The sequence below is a fragment of the Mytilus edulis genome, chromosome 8, assembly GCF_963676685.1.
Source record: "Mytilus edulis chromosome 8, xbMytEdul2.2, whole genome shotgun sequence".
In the NCBI taxonomy this organism is placed as follows: Eukaryota; Metazoa; Mollusca; class Bivalvia; order Mytilida; family Mytilidae; genus Mytilus; species Mytilus edulis.
This window is the reverse complement of record NC_092351.1, coordinates 5262849-5279873: the sequence shown is the minus strand read 5'-3', so window position 1 is coordinate 5279873 and position 17025 is coordinate 5262849. Positions and strand designations below refer to the sequence as shown.

At 32.5% G+C, this 17025-nt stretch overlaps 1 protein-coding gene across 4 annotated transcripts in view; it reads right to left on the bottom strand.

Annotated features, from left to right (window-relative positions):
* Window positions 1-6818: 6818 nt before the first annotated feature.
* The window catches only part of LOC139484674 (transcriptional regulator ATRX-like), a 39046-nt gene continuing 28839 nt past the window's right edge, over window positions 6819-17025 (bottom strand). For all 4 annotated transcript variants that reach the window (XM_071268531.1, XM_071268532.1, XM_071268533.1 and 1 more), the window contains 9 exons: window positions 16695-16851; window positions 15106-15277; window positions 13615-13733; window positions 12911-13088; window positions 12516-12701; window positions 11641-11824; window positions 10763-10884; window positions 10225-10329; window positions 6819-9098 (listed from right to left, as the gene is read on the bottom strand). In XM_071268531.1, the coding sequence (XP_071124632.1) occupies window positions 8859-9098; window positions 10225-10329; window positions 10763-10884; window positions 11641-11824; window positions 12516-12701; window positions 12911-13088; window positions 13615-13733; window positions 15106-15277; window positions 16695-16851 (1463 nt within the window). In that variant the 3' untranslated portion in view covers window positions 6819-8858. The remainder of the gene's footprint in view (window positions 9099-10224; window positions 10330-10762; window positions 10885-11640; window positions 11825-12515; window positions 12702-12910; window positions 13089-13614; window positions 13734-15105; window positions 15278-16694; window positions 16852-17025) is intronic.

Here is a 17025-nt window from a genome sequence, read left to right as displayed (position 1 = left end):
TTTAATGTTTTCATTGTGTTGATTTGAAATGTAATGGTCATTGGTGTTAAAGAGTTAATATCCAAACCAGTTACTTTAAGGGGGTAGGCCTCAGTAACCCCAAAATTTTCCCGTCGTTTAATATTTTTTAAATTTACACCAATGAATAGGTATGCCTCAATACATGTTCTGGACAAGTTTAAACAAAATTGACCGTTTAGTTATATTTTTAGAATTGATTGAAAATGGCCGTGGTTCTCGCTAGATTGCCGCTTCCCGCGAAAATTGAATCTTTTATCAGTCTATAATAGGGTTTTAAATAATCAAACATTTTCTTTAGATTTTTTTTCTTGATCTGGTATATTAACTTCTACCCTAGTCTCATGACAATATCTGAAGCTTTTCAAAATCATCATGTAAAAAACAATTATCACAGAGCGTCTGTTAAGGGCTAAAAGATAAGTCCGTATATGTCAATTGAAAAATGAAAAAAAATATACTTTCAAAATTTTGCTTTAGACGTTAATCACAAAAAACTTCTGCAAAAGTTTCATTAAATTCAATGAAGGGTTAACAAAGTAATTGAAGTGTAACAAACTTCAACCACAGACTGTATATATATGCAAACAGAAATTCCTTTTATCAGTAGAATATGGGAAAATTAACAATAAAAATTCATCATTTATATGGTCTGGATACTGTTTGAGAATAAAAAGATTCTGTCCAATTTTACGTAAAATTTCATTAAGCTTTGACAAAATCATTGATATTAAAAAAAAAACAAACTTTTTCAACATATTGAACCTAAATGTTGTCGCCTCCAATGAAATCTAGGTTCTCTTATATTTCTTGTTTTCGCGTCATAAATGTGGGCTCAACTGAAATTTAAAGCATATATCGAATCTCAGCTGATTATGAAATATGCTGTAAACGAAAGGAAAGTAAGAAGAATTCCCAGAAGATTCAGACTTCAACTGACAGAAAAATGAACAAATATATGATATATGATACCATTTGATCGAAAGAAAACATCATGTCACTTTTATTCGCAATTACAATCAATTGACAAAAGATTTAAAAATAAAGGCAACAGTAGTATACCGCTGTTCAAAACTCATAAATCCATTGACAAAAAAAAACTAAATCGGGGTAACAAACTAAAACTGAGGGAAACGCATTAAATATAAGAGGAGAACAACGACACAACATTAAAATGTAACACACACAGAAACGGACTAAGCATTAGACAAAATCCTTTGAGAATAACAAATATAACATCAAAACCAAATACATGAATTTGGGATAGTTTTGTACCGTGACACGTCTGATAGTAATGTTAATTCACACTCAAAAATAAGAGAAAATAAACGACACAACGGAAACACAACGTTTAAATGTAACACACACAGACACGAACTATAATATAAAAATGGCCATAAACCTGACTTGGTACAGGACATTTTTAAAGGAAAAAATGTTGGGTTGAACCTGGTTTTGTGGCATGCCAAACCTCCCCCTTTTATGGCCATGTGAAATATAACATTAAAATGACAACACAACATTACAGGACTACAATATAAATAATTAGGAGAACACAATTGACAAAGAAACACACGAATAACAGCTAACAAAAGGCAACAAGTTTGAAATTATAAAACGCCAGAAGTGCATTTTGTCCACACAAGACTTATTAGTGACGCCCAGATACAAAAGTTTGAAAGCCGAAACAAGTACAAAGTTGAACAGCATCGATGACCAAAAGTTCAAAAAAGTTGTGCCAAAAACGGCCAGGGTTTTCTGTTAGGTACCAGAACATCCCTATTATTTAGAATAATTTATACTTTAATAGACTGGTGTGATTTAAACCAGATCTTTTTAATTTGTTGAGATTAAAATATGTTTTTACCAAGATTTTTTGGACGTATTGACTTCTTTATCACAATTCCACCCAACAGAAAATTATACTCTATTACACTCTAAAAAAACGGGCGTTTTTTTTTTTTTGGGGGGGGGGGGGGGGATTGCATGTGAATCCCATATCTGATCGGAAGGTCTGTTCCGCCGAACTGATATACTGAATATTTTTTTCAAAGCCCGACTGCAACCGGCCTGCTGGGTGTGGCCTATATGACTCAATGTGTCGAACGTTATTCACAACTTCATTTTCGTTTCCGATTCATTCGTAGCCTTTTGGTTGATTTGTATCCCTCGCTTCCATTGTTGGGTGAAACATTTCAACCAAACATTTCAATGGATAACAATTTCTTGTTTGTTTTCCTTCGTGTCGGTCGTATTTTAAATTTCATTGAATAGCCGTATATATTGTTTAAAACAAGAAATCTGTAAAGTTTGAATTTCAGTTGAGCCCACATTTATGACGCGAAAACAAGAAATATAAGAGAACCTAGATTTCATTGGCGGCGACAACATTTAGGTTCAATATGTTGAAAAAGTTTTTTTTTTTTTTAATATCAATGATTTTGTCAAAGCTTAATGAAATTTTACGTAAAATTGGACAGAAGCTTTTTATTCTCAAAAGAGTATCCAGACCATATAAATGATGAATTTTTATTGTTAATTTTCCCATATTCTACTGATAAAGGGAATTTCTGTTTGCATATATATACAGTCTGTGGTTGAAGTTTGTTACACTTCAATTACTTTGTTAACCCTTCATTGAATTTAATGAAACTTTTGCAGAAGTTTTTTTGTGATTACCGTCTAAAGCAAAATTTTGAAAGTATATTTTTTTTTCATTTTTCAATTGACATATACGGACTTATCTTTTAGCCATTAACAGACGCTCTGTGATAATTGTTTTTTACATGATGATTTTGAAAACCTTCAGATATTGTCATGAGACTAGGGTAGAAGTTAATATACCAGATCAAGAAAAAAAAATCTAAAGAAAATGTTTGATTATTTAAAACCCTATTATAGACTGATAAAAGATTCAATTTTCGCGGGAAGCGGCAATCTAGCGAGAACCATGGTTTCACGAAACCCTTTACGAATTTTCATAATGAATCTAAACATCTTTGCAAATTAATCCCAAGGTTCCTTTAAATTTAACATATTTTCAGGTAACTGGTTTGGATATTAACTCTTAACACCAATGATCATTACATTTCAAATCAACACAATGAAAACATTAAACATAAAATATATATATAAAAAAAGTAGTCTATAAGGTATGTTCAACTTGATATTGATTAGTTTTTAATAAAAGAAATGCCCCCGTTTCGAAACCCACTGCTAGAAGGTGTTATAACCTGGGTCCGATTGGGCTCTCAAACCCCTCGCCGTGGTTGGGGCGTACACTTAAACATATCCTAGCTACGCCACTGCTTGGCCTAAAACTGTGTTACAGTTTTAGTTTGTTATCCCGATTTTGTTTTTTGTCCATGGATTTATGAGTTTTGAACAGCGGTATACTACTGTCTCTTTATTTACTGTAATCTGAATTTCAAAATGACTGAGTGACGGTTTTTTGTTCGACGTACTTGTCAACTTTACCGTAGTGAATCACATAACTTTGACATAATCAATTATATATTACGAGGAATACGAGCGAAAAATATCTTTATAAGTGGAGAACTGTCGCATTAAAATTAAATACACAGCAAAATTCACGACTAGGCTGATTATTAATCATTTTATATATAAAAAAAAAGTGCCAGCAAAAAGGGGGGGGGGGGCGTACGCCCTCTACGCCCCTTCTGAATCCGCCACTGGGGAGTGTTAATATAGAACAATGTAGCTCAGACAAACATTGGTAGAGTGTAGACATATCGTAGTATAGTTGAAATGGTGCACTTGGATATAAAAAAGTGGACCTATACCACTAATAAGATTCACACGACGAAAATTTGACGATGACAAACCTAAGATTGTCAATTAAAATTATACCTGTGTATCCTCAGACAAGGTTAAGATTCTGTCATCACACATACCTAAGTCTTGGTTAAACTGGCCTGAAAACAGCCAAACACCCAACGTATCCTCAGACAAGGTCAAGACTTCTGTCATCACAAATATCTAAGTCTTGGTTAAACTGGCCTGAAAACAGCCAAACACCCAACGTATCCTCAGACAAGGTCAAGACTTCTGTCATCACAAATATCTAAGTCTTGGTAAAACTGGCCTTGGAAACAGACAAACACCCAACGTATCCTCAGACAAGGTTAAAACTTCTGTCATCACAAATATCTAAGTCTTGGTAAAACTGGCCTTGGAAACAGACAAACACCCAACGTATCCTCAGACAAGGTTAAAACTTCTGTCATCACAAATATCTAAGTCTTGGTAAAACTGGCCTTGGAAACAGACAAACACCCAACGTATCCTCAGACAAGGTTAAAACTTCTGTCATCACAAATATCTAAGTCTTGGTAAAACTTGCCTTGGAAACAGACAAACACCCAACGTATCCTAAGACAAGGTTAAAACTTCTGTCATCACAAATATCTAAGTCTTTGTAAAACTTGCCTTGGAAACAGACAAACACCCAACTTATCCTCAGACAAGGTCAAGACTTCTGTCATCACAAATATCTAAGTCTTGGTAAAACTGGCCTTGAAAACAGACGAACACCCAACGTCTCAAAAATAAAAATAAAAGTGCATTATAACTTAGGTTCAAGCTGACATCCTTATTTTACAAAACTTAATGGAAGCAAAGTAAGTCGTATTGTCATTGCTTTTTGACGTCCATCTTTGGCCAAGAACCACTCACCTTTGTTAGGCATGTGTGTGTTTTTTTTAATTTGGGTTTATTTTGTTTTGGAGTTAAGTGTGGCGTCCAATTCGCTGAACTTGTGTTATACATTATTGTTTATGGGACAGCTGAATCCTGTCTCCGCAGGTGGGGATTTTCTCGTTGTGTTGAAGACCCACTGATTGCCTTGTGCTTTTTGTATGTCCCACCACAGGCACTTGGTTTTTTTTCTCACTTTTTTGTGTGTACTGGTATGGATAGTAAACCCCACATTGACAGAAACAAGTGCCTGTGTGTCCAACTAGAAGGATTATGTTTTTAGGTCTGTGTGTCTGTTTGTTCATTTTGTCCGTCCGTCCGTTCATCCATCTGTCTGTCTCGCTTCAGATAAAAATTTTGGTCATTGTAGTGTTTGATGAAGTTGAAGTCCAATCAAACTTAGTACACATGTTTTCTCTATGATCTTTCTAATTCTAGTTCAAATTAAAGTGTTGATCCCAATTTCACGGTCACCTGAAAATAGAAAATGATAGTCCGAGTGGGGCATCTGTGTACTATGGGCACATTCCTGTTCATCTTTGGTTTGGGATGTTGTCTCTTTGACACATTTACCGTTTCCATTCTCTATTTTGTTGCTATGATACATTAATAATGATAGTAGGTAAACAAATAAGACCTTTTACAATTATTTTATTTGATTAAGATGTCATTTTCACTAAAAATTCAATTATTGGATCACAATTCTATGTAGAAGAATAAAATGTTGATTTGAAGGTCATACGGTAGTGATCATAATTTGGCATTACCTGAGGTCATGCTTTATCTGAGCTCTGAATGACGTCTTTACACATACTCTGTTGGGTGATGACTCATATCTAAGTCTGGGAAACATGTTTATTTACCAGTTGCTATTGGCTTTGAACTAAGATGATACTCGACGATCTGTCTCTTTTGTATTTTTGTTAGGAAACAGCAATTAACTAGTCATATAACTACCAAAAGCTGATGTTGCAATTATTCTATGTATACATATTCATATCACATATATGTCTGCATTTTTCGATTAAAGAATAGAATGACAGACCTCTTCAGAACTAAAGTAGGAGTAAAAAGTAAAATAACAAAAATACTGAACTCTAAGGAAAATTCAAATTGGAAAGCCTTGTCCTTATCAAATGGTCAAACACATCAAACGAATGGAAAACAACTGTCATATTCCTGACTTGTTGCAGGCACAATTTCCTTGTATAGAAAATGGTGGATTAAACCTCATTTTATAGCTAGCTAAACTCTCATTGTATGACAGTTATATAGAACAGGGAGACAAATTGAGTCACAATTTGTTTAAATTTTCATAAGAATTTTCATAAGGGTTTGAAAATTAATTGAAGTAAAAGTAAGGTGTTTGTATTTAACAATGCAGACCGGCATATCAAACATATTTTTAGGTAAATGACATACTTACGTTCAAAACAAGAATGTGTCCATAGTACATGGTGGTCAACTTGCACTATCATTTTCTATGTTCAGTGGACCCAGAAATTTGGGTTAAAGCTAAAATTTTGCATTAGAATTAGGATAAGGAACATGTGTAATAAGTTTAAAGTTGATCAGACTTCAACTTCAGCAAAAACTACCTCGACCAAAAACTTTAACCTTTAGCAGGACAGACTGAAAAACATGCCCATAACTGGGCCATAAAACAGCCTTCATGTATTTCACAATACAATTAAAGCCTTTCCTTTATGTAGTTCAGAAATTGTGGGATATTTTAACACTTTCAAAAACATTTAACAATCAAATTGATACCCACGAAAATAAATGAATCCACAGTATATAATATTTGTTATAAGGAGGCATTAAAAAGTAACATTGAATTACAAAGTGGCCTTATAATGTATCATTTGATAATAAGAAGGCCTTATAATGTATCATTTGATAATAAGAAGGCCTTATAATCTATCATTTGATAATAAGAAGGCCTTATAATCTATCATTTGATAATAAGAAGGCCTTATAATCTATCATTTGATAATAAGAAGGCCTTATAATGTATCAGTTGATAATAAGAAGGCCTTATAATCTATCATTTAAATATATGGCATTATAATAAAAAGACAACATGATGAATACTTCTGTTTTAATGACGAGATAATTAAATATTCCATTTTATTAACACAATGAGTAAAGACTACAGTAAACAGAAAATAACCAAGTTACCCAATCATTACAAGAAACATCTCTCAAATAGATCAGGTTTATTTCTCAAAATTATAAAGTAAAACAGGAATTGCACTAAATGATATACAATACAAAGTTGTCTATGTTTTAGCTCTAAATCAAAGGTTAAGTAATGTAATGTTAATATAACCAAAGAAATATCTTTCCAAATATATTCATGATCTTATTTGTTTCCCATTGTCTCAATAATTAAGTTATTTTATAACCTTGGCAACAGTGAAACACCTATATTGTCAAGGTCATCATTATTTGGTATGTTATAAACAATATCTATTTATCTTTTGTTATTTTTGTTTTTATTAAAATGTACTCAATTTGTTATATATATCAACAGATTCAATTTCAATATGAAAGATAATCATTTTTAATGTAAAATTTACCATCAAGTTTTGTAATTTTTATATCCAAATTTTAAAGTGCATTATACAACAAGAATGAAAACAAAGAAATGAAAAGAAAAACAAAAGACATTACAGACAGACATTGAAGCCTTGGCAACTCTGCTGCATGAAATATGACAACTGATTGATTCTGTAAGCATGGTTACATAAGAAAGAACCAAGGTTTTGAAAATGACATCAGTCCTTTGAATTGACTCACTTAAATCTAAAGAGTTCCCATAGTGTTAGAGATGTTGATAATTTGATATTATACTGGTATACAATGGGACAAAGTACCAGTTAGCTATAACTTTACAATAATTAAATACTATGTACATTATGAAGCACCACACTTTATATAAAGCATCAAGCCTTACAATGGTAATAAAAAGACACAAAAATAAAAATTAAATAGAAACTAACTAAAAATGTATCACCATGAAGAAGTGTAAAAACATTTGTTTATTTAAAAAATCATAGGAATAATCTAATTAATAGATTGTTTGTCATCAGTCTCCCTCCCCATCAACCTCCCAACTGTCAGAGGGGGTATAAAGAGGTTACCAGATCATTTGGACTCTGGTGGATAGATGTCTCATTGGAAATCATACTACATCTTGTTATTTTTGTATAAATTAAAAGTCTCATTTCAGCATTTTATACACAACAAATCTGTCTATCTGCAACACCTAACCCCATCAAATACAAACCCAAAACATGGCCAATAAAACCCTACCTATACACAAACATTTGACCTAAAATCAACAAACGCATTCAGCACTAACAAATGTTTATGGCGATGCCAGATCATTTTTTAGAAATCAGAACCTTGCTTTGCCAGAAAGAACCTTAAGACTTTACAGTGAGTATGTTAACATTTGATCATTAACACGGAAAACATAAACAAATGTAAACTGCAAATTTCACCAATTATTTACATTCAGATTAACAGATTAATTCATTTTACATGTACTGAAAGACAAATATGTTATTTCATCTTTAATACTTTGGTTTGCATACCAATTTGTATGTTTGTTTCAAATTAACAACTGAAAACATTGTTGAGAAAAATATCTGCTACTTTATAAAAATGTCAATGATAAATCCAGACACCTCATAAATTAAAACTGCTTTAACTCTAAATACAAATATGGAAATTGTGGTATTATTTGTGAAGTAGAATTGTACAATATCAATGAAGTTCACGCTCCTTTTATTTTGAACATTATTTAGCATATTAAAAGCACAAACAATACAATAACACCTGTTGATCACAATACAACTGAGATTTGACCGAAGCATAATGTTAGTTAGCCTCAATAACATTGATGATGATAATAAACAATGATTTGAACCAAAGTTGCGATGAATTCTTGTTTGCAATCTAAAAATTTGTACACTGAGACTTATATACAAGTACAATCTAGTAGCTTTTTAGACTTGTTTCATCACATCACTCAACAATTTGCCCCAAATCACACCATCTACTGTCCAATGTCAGTTTACAGCAATTATAGTCAAGAGATCTATGGTTCACTATCATCAACTCTTCTTCTTAGAAGTACTTGGTTGATTTTGTGGTTTCCCATTCATTAATGTGCTTGCTAACAATGATTGTGATGACGATGCTGATGATGATGTCTGTGGCTGGATGCCACTGAGTGGCATGTTCATGCCACGTCCTGGCGCTTGTTGCTGCATTCTCAATTGGTTCTGCTGCATCATGATACGATTCTGCAGCTGTTGTAACTGTTGTTGTTGCTGAAGTTCTCTATGATCTAACTGTAATTATATAACACATGGATAAAGGAAGAGAAATCTGAAGTTCTCTATGCTCTAACGGTAAATATATAACATATGGATAAAGGAAGAGAAATCTTAAGTTCTCTATGCTCTAACTGTAAACATAAAACACATGGATAAAGGAAGAGAAATCTGAAGTTTTATCTGCTCTTATTGTAAACATATAACACATGGATAAAGGAAGAGAAATCTGAAAGTCTCTATGCTCTAACTGTAAACATATAACACATGGATAAAGGAAGAGAAATTTGAAGTTTTATCTGCTCTTATTGTAAACATATAACACATGGATAAAGGAAGAGAAATCTGAAAGTCTCTATGCTCTAACTGTAAACATATAACACATGGATAAAGGAAGAGAAATCTGAAAGTCTCTATGCTCTAACTGTAAACATATAACGCATGGATAAAGGAAGAGAAATTTGAAGTTTTATCTGCTCTTATTGTAAACATATAACACATGGATAAAGGAAGAGAAATCTGAAGTTTTATCTGCTCTTATTGTAAACATATAACACATGGATAAAGGAAGAGAAATCTGAAGTTTTATCTGCTCTTATTGTAAACATATAACACATGAATAAAGTAAGAGAAATCTGAAAGTCTCTATGCTCTAACTGTAAACATATAACACATGGATAAAGTAAGAGAAATCTGAAAAGTCTCTATGCTCTAACTGTAAACATATAAAATTATTTATGAATACAAATACAAATACTTATAAACTATAGACACATGTTGATGTATGGCCTGTAAGTATCTATGACTTGTGGTTTCCCTCAAACTGACCTAATCACAAACATTAACAAATTGTTGATGCTTATCCCAGAAATAGTAAACCTTTGTTTCTCTTTTTTTACTCTGTCAAGGCTAGACAAAAATAAAGATGAGAAGGTCAATCAATGGACCTAATAATCCACGAACAAAGTATCTATAGCCATTTCTAGTCTTTATTTATATATTGTAAATAAATTCAAGAGACGACTGAAGATTTTAAAATCAACATGGAATAGGAAAATAGCTAAAGTCAATAAAACTTCACATGATTCCAATAAATAGCTGAAAATATTGGTGTCAAATAAATGTTTGATGAGTCTATATTTACCTGTCTACGCTGTTCCCATTGTTGTTGTTGTATTTGTCGTGAGATCATGTTACGTATCACATTCTGGACTTGCATCGTCAACTGTTCCTGTGGTAAGTGTGGGAACTACAAAACATAGAATATCAAATTTGTTAATTATGATTGGTTTTTGAAAGGTGACTATTCTTGTAGTAAGATTATCAACTTGTAACTGTGATAAGTGTGGGAACTATCAGGTATATAATTTGAAAATAATGATTGGTTATGAACAGGTAACTGTACATGTTCGTGTGGTAAGTGTAATGATTGGTTATGAACAGGTAACTGTACATGTTCGTGTGGTAAGTGTAATGATTGGTTATGAACAGGTAACTGTACATGTTCGTGTGGTAACTGTAGGAACTATACAATATAATTGTTAATTCTGATTGATCATTGAACGGTAACTGCTCCTGTGGCAGGTTTGGGAACTACAAAACAAACAGGTCCTGTAGATTACACATGAAGTCAATGATTCTATCAACAAAACTTTCCACCAGACTCTGCTTATTTTCCTTACCTTAGACTTCATTTCCTGGACAATTCTCAGTAGGTTTTCTTGGTTCAGCTGAGGAGACATTCCTCCCATACCAGGCATACCAGCAGCACCAAATTGATACCCAAAGTTTGGATTAGGCATTCCTACAAAAGAAGAACAGATAATACATTGATAGATAAATCTGACAAGTATCTGTTAATTACTCAATAGGGAAAAACCAGGGACATACATAGCATGGTATACCAATAATATAAAAGGGTTCTAAGGGTAAACATAACATTGTATAAAGAATTGGAGGTCTATACAATGAATTCTTAGTCCATTAATTAATGTGGTGGGTGAAACAACAATTATAAACAAAGGTAGATAACTCCAATTTTAAATTTTACTTAAGAGCTATTTTAAACTTCCTCCCTTAACAAAAGTTTATATGGTTTGAATGTTTGTTCAAGTGTTGCAATTAAGATTGACACACGAAGAATACAAATGATAGGTGTAGTAATAATGTACAAGGATTTAATTGAACAGTGAATTGTTCAATATCAGACTTGTGGTTGAAACAGTTGCAGTAAGATGGTAAATAAAGAATTGCATCTTTTGTGTTAACTAGTGAACTGACACGTTAAAACCCCAGCTCAATGTGTAGTAACAGCATAAAGGAGGGTTCATCTTAATATCACATTCGTTTCCTAAAAAATGCATTTAATTTGCCAATATAATAATATTGATTTTATAGAGCCATTCATCATCATCAACTTACACAAGCTTAGATACTAGCAAGTGTATTCAAATTCAAACAGACCTAAAAACTTCCAAAGGTTAAATAAAGGATATTTTGACCACAATTCTGGTGATCTATGTTTAAACCAGTTATAAGAATAAATTATAAATAAGCTTACCCATGACTCTCTGCTGTACTGTGTTGATGAGACCTTTCTTTTCATTCTCAAACTCCTCCCATGCAGCTTTCCTTTCCTCCTCTGATAATTCCTGATCAATCTTGTTCTCCAGCAAGGAATCGTGCTCATGATAACCTACTATCCAATCTTTCTTATTGGTCAATAATTCGGCCAATAACGTGTCCTGAAAGGGAAGGAATTAATAGTAATATTTATATTAAACCTATAAAACATGAAAAGCTACTGTTCACAGATCTTTGAAAGTCATATCATCAAAGGAACACTAATTTTAAATAGAAAAGAAATTGATAGAAAAGAGCCAAAGTTCAAGTCTTTTAAAGCAATCATATTTATAAAGAAGTGTTTGTCTGGTTATATTCTTTACAGACTGAACATATATATAAACCTGCTTTGGAATTTAAATTTATTAAATATATAAATTCCTCCAACATACATATGTTTTGTCCAGGCAAAAGATATTATCATGAATAACAGCATTTCTTTTCTGTTCAATCAGCAGATACAGAAATCAAACGATTAAATAGTTAACACAGATACAGTTATTACTGCATCTACATTGAGGATTGTTTTTTAAGCAATAACAAGAGAATTTGAAACACAATACAACAATTTTTACTTTAAAATTACCAAACTTAAGTAAAATTAAACTTTCAGACCTGTAGTTATATATGATTTTACATTCGGAATGAAGTTTTGCCCTGGATGTTTACCTTTGGCAGTGCAGGTGTTGGTCTATATATGATTTTACATTCGGAAAGAATGAAGTTTTGCCCTGGATGTTTACCTTTGGCAGTGCAGGTTATATCATATATATGATTTTACATAAGGAATTAAGTTTTGCCCAGGATGTTTACCTTTGGCAGTGCAGGCGTTGGTCTTTCTGTACGGTTAGGATCATCTAGTCTATCTGGTTTGAAGATGTATAACTCTCTCAGATCATTAGAATCAAAATGTCTATCAATCTGATGCTCGTCTATCACACGCTGGGCTAATGACTGCTTTGTTACTTGTCTTTCATAGATCTTTTCTTCCATTGTACCCTGAAATAAGCAAACACAAAATAGAAATTATTGAATTTATGGATACAAAATATGTAATTGACATTTTTGTTATTGTTTTGACATTTCTCTGTAAAATGTAAAACACAAATTTTAATGTATCAGTTCTCCATCAACACTTTAAGCAATGTAGACAAAAGAATTTAAAAATGAACAAAACTCTTATTTCAAATAAATTTGTATTTACTGACCTGTGCAAGGAATCTATAAACATAGACTGGTTTGGTCTGACCAAATCGGTAAACTCTAAATATAGACTGGACATCATGTGATGGATTCCAAGATGCATCGAAAATAATAACACGATTGGCAGCTACAAGATTTATACCAAGTCCTCCAGCTTTTGTAGATATCAAAAACAATCTTAACCTACAACACAAACACTTTAAATTGAACAAGGAACACAAATTTGTGTATCAGAAAAAAGGTTTTTTTTATGTTTTGTGTTGTTCTTAATGTTTGTACTGACTTAAACCTCTGGTTTTATTGTTGAATTCTGTTTAAAAGTGCCTGTATTTTTTGATAAGTTTATCTGTGAACTTATAACAAGTTATTGATATGGGAATGTAATTTTGTTTCTGTCTACTACAATGTATATTCACAAATCAATAAATACATGGATATGATCTTTGGAATAACAAGGGCACACTTGCTGGAATGTCTTGCTTGTATTACAGATTATGATGATTGTATTTTGAAAAACTTAGAAGTCAAGGTGAATAGTGGAAATTTATGGAATTTTGCATTGATGGATTAATTGAAAGTTTGGAATAAGAGCTTTTCAATAGATAAATGTTTTTTAGTGACCCTTTGATATCTTTATATATTCATATATATGGTCAAGTTGGTTTGCTGTCTAAATATCATTAAGTTCGTTTTAAAATAATATTCTTACCTATAATTATCTGGATTATTAAAGTTTTTCGCCATATCAGCCCTCAGTGGAGCTGATGTTGACCCATCCATCCTCAAATAATCCTGACCTTTCAGCCAGGTCTTCCCAAACATCTCATCCTAAATAAAGTAACAACAGTGTAAATTGAAAAGAAAATACAATAAGGCTGATCCAGAGATATGGGGTGTGGAAGGGCATAATTTCCCCTACAATATCCCACTGTGCATAAAATTGCCCTAAATCTGAATTTATCTGTTTAAGCTATTTTTAACCATATATTTGAGCTATTCAACTACTACAAGTTGTTCTTATTTGGAAGTATCATACAATTGCATTTTTTTATAGTTGGTTTCAACTGTTCCAGCCATCATCATTAAAACTTTGAAGTTTAAATCCTTTTGTTTTAGGTAATGGCAGAAGTGTTTTTCTTATGCCAAGTTGACAATGAAACAAATATATCAGTCAAGGCTGGTTGAATTTAACCCTTTCAACGCTATACACGGCATATGCCGCGATGACGTATGCCGTTCGCCACTGCTATTCGCGGCATATGCCGCGATGAAAGAGGATTTTTCATTAGGACTCATAAATAATTCGGTTTTCATTCGGGTTCTCTCTAATTTTTCATCGTTTCAATCTAGGATATGCAAGATCTCATTTGCGCTTAAAATCCCGACAATTTTTATAGTAAAATCATGCAGTAGAAGGAAAATAGAAGGAAAATAAAAACAAATATTTTGACAAATGCAAATGGCGAAAATCGGAAACGAAGCTGTAAATATGGAAAAATTTCAGCATTTCCTTGGCGAAACTATCAACGAGGATTAGTTAAAAGGTTTCTTGTTATCTCAATGTGTTTATTACATTAAATTCGTGTGGGAAATATGATTTGATCGATCATTACGAGACGTAGAAAAAGGGGGGAAAACGGAGGTTGACTGAAATTTTTTAGGACGGAGCTATTTATTTGTGCCACGATTACATAAAACGTTATGTATGGTACAATACGCTACGGAATCGGGCAACTGGTGTCTTCTTTACAATATGGCAGATAAAACAACAAAATAAATGAAGACTAAAAGTAGTTTTTATTCAAAATTCAACACAAATGTAATAAATTACACCTTTTACCTGTTAATTACCTGAAAACGCAGGTAACCTGATAAAAATTTCAGTAAAATAATTGCCTAACATTACAGTTCATGCTCTCCTGAGCATTTTTCATGCAATAAATTTCTCTGTATCTCATATAATAAAAAAGATACAGCAGTCTGAAAAGGAAAATACTGTTCTAATGAATGAAATAAAAAAAAATGCAGCAGCAGCAGCCATTTTTCTATTTTTTTGTGTAGCGTTGAAAGGGTTAACATTGATTTGTTAGTTGGCACTTATGAGTTGTCAATGTCATAAAAAAACCATCCCTAAAATCATAATCAAGTCATTGAACTGATAACCAAGGAAAGATTGACTTAAACACTGGTTAAAACTCACTGTATTGGCAGCTTCAGGTTTATCGTTTTCTTCTTTCTTATCTTCCTTTTCTTTATCATCATCTTTTTTATCTTTATCTTTATTATTGAGTAGTTCATCATACTGTGAGTCTACATGATCTAAATAGGCCTCTATAAGGTCTAAGGATAGCAGACTCTGGCTAAATATCAACCTTTAATCATAATAAATAGGCATCTATAATGTCTACTAGTGGCAATTCAACTATTAAGAAATGCATATGGACAGTCATGGTATGTAATAATTAATCAGCATAATAGTCATAATGGCAGAAATATATATATTGACAAAAAACAAATTTCTGCCCACCTAAAATTTAACCTACCGTAGAAAGGCTTGTATAGTCCGTGGTTTTATTCTCCAAAACTGAACCTTCCAGACGGGGTGGGGACTATAGAGTACAATAAGTAAGAAATAAGAGACCATTTCAATTTCGCAGGCGAGATGGTTTGTTTACGTTCCGCCATCTTTGTTATTGATATTGTAGAGGGCGCTCTTATCATTTTTCGCCCCTGAAATTTTGCGCCCCTCTGCCTTTTTTAAGCGCCCCTGTGCCCCTGTGTGCCCTTTTGAAAAAAATTTAAAAAACGATCTTTTTTCCTCATATCGTCGCCATTTTGTTGAGTTCTTTATACACACACTTCATTTAGACAACAGATTAAAATTGTTGACACTTGTTACCTGTATATAATCACCTATTTGATTGGAGTCAATTACTTAATCAGGTGAAATTTACGACCCTGTCTAATCCCTTTGCCCTGAAGCACCAAACATTGAAGTTAAATGAATTGATTATTTTAACACCTGACGATGCAAAATAGAATTTATAAAATAAATGTGAACGGTGTTCATTTCTAATGTATTTGTTATTTATAAAATAACGTTCATTTAAAAAGAATCATTCCAATAGGTCAACACGCAAAATGCCGACGAAAAAAAGAAAAATTTACCAACTCGGAAATGACAAGAAGAAAATATCAAAGACTTGCCAGTCTATTACATCTTTTTTCAAGAATAATGACCATCAAAAGTAAAAAAAATAATTTAATTCTTTACCTTTATGAAAAATCGAGAAGAAGAAAGGTTTCTATCAAATATCGCAATTGTTCTTCTATTGTAAATTCCGCCGATTACGGAGCACTCGAAAGTCCGATTTTTATATAATTTTTTCTTAAATTGAAATCCGTTTTGACTAACTTTAATATTGATATTATTAAATACGCTCAACATGAAGTAAACGGAGATGCTTGTTGAATTGATAATAAACTTACAAAATTGAAATCATTTATTATTGTGCCAATTGCGGAGCTCTCGAAAGTCCGATTTTTGTATCAATTTTCTTTTTGAAATCACAGGAACATATTTCTATCCATTGGAAGGGGTGCACACTATGTACCAGTACGCCTATACACGCCTTTATACGGAAGTGTGGATCTATGGTAGCCTAAACCATTTTTCTTTGTCAAATAACTAGAACAAAGTTTGCACCTTTTTAAGGTCATAGTATCCCGAAAATACACCCTTTCCAATGTCTTGTAAGCAAGACGTTACAATTTCTATCAAATACTTACACTTTATCACCAATCTCTTCACACATTCTCAGGATTTCAAATAACAACATAAGTTTCCCTCCAAGCTCCATTTTAAACTGGTCTTCCTCCTTTACATAGTCAGCCCACCAACCAGTAGAAAATGGAGTCTCTATTTTGTCCATTCTCTCAAAATCTTCTACAAAGGGAAAAATATTCTTTCAATATCTAAAATTGTAGCAAAAGGAACATTTCAAACTAAAAACAAACAGGAAATAGCTGCAAAGCAATCTTAAAAGTTTGTTGTAAAATAAAACTTGACATTACCAAGTTCAAGACAGTCTTATAATTTATAGTTAAGTTATCAGTTTGG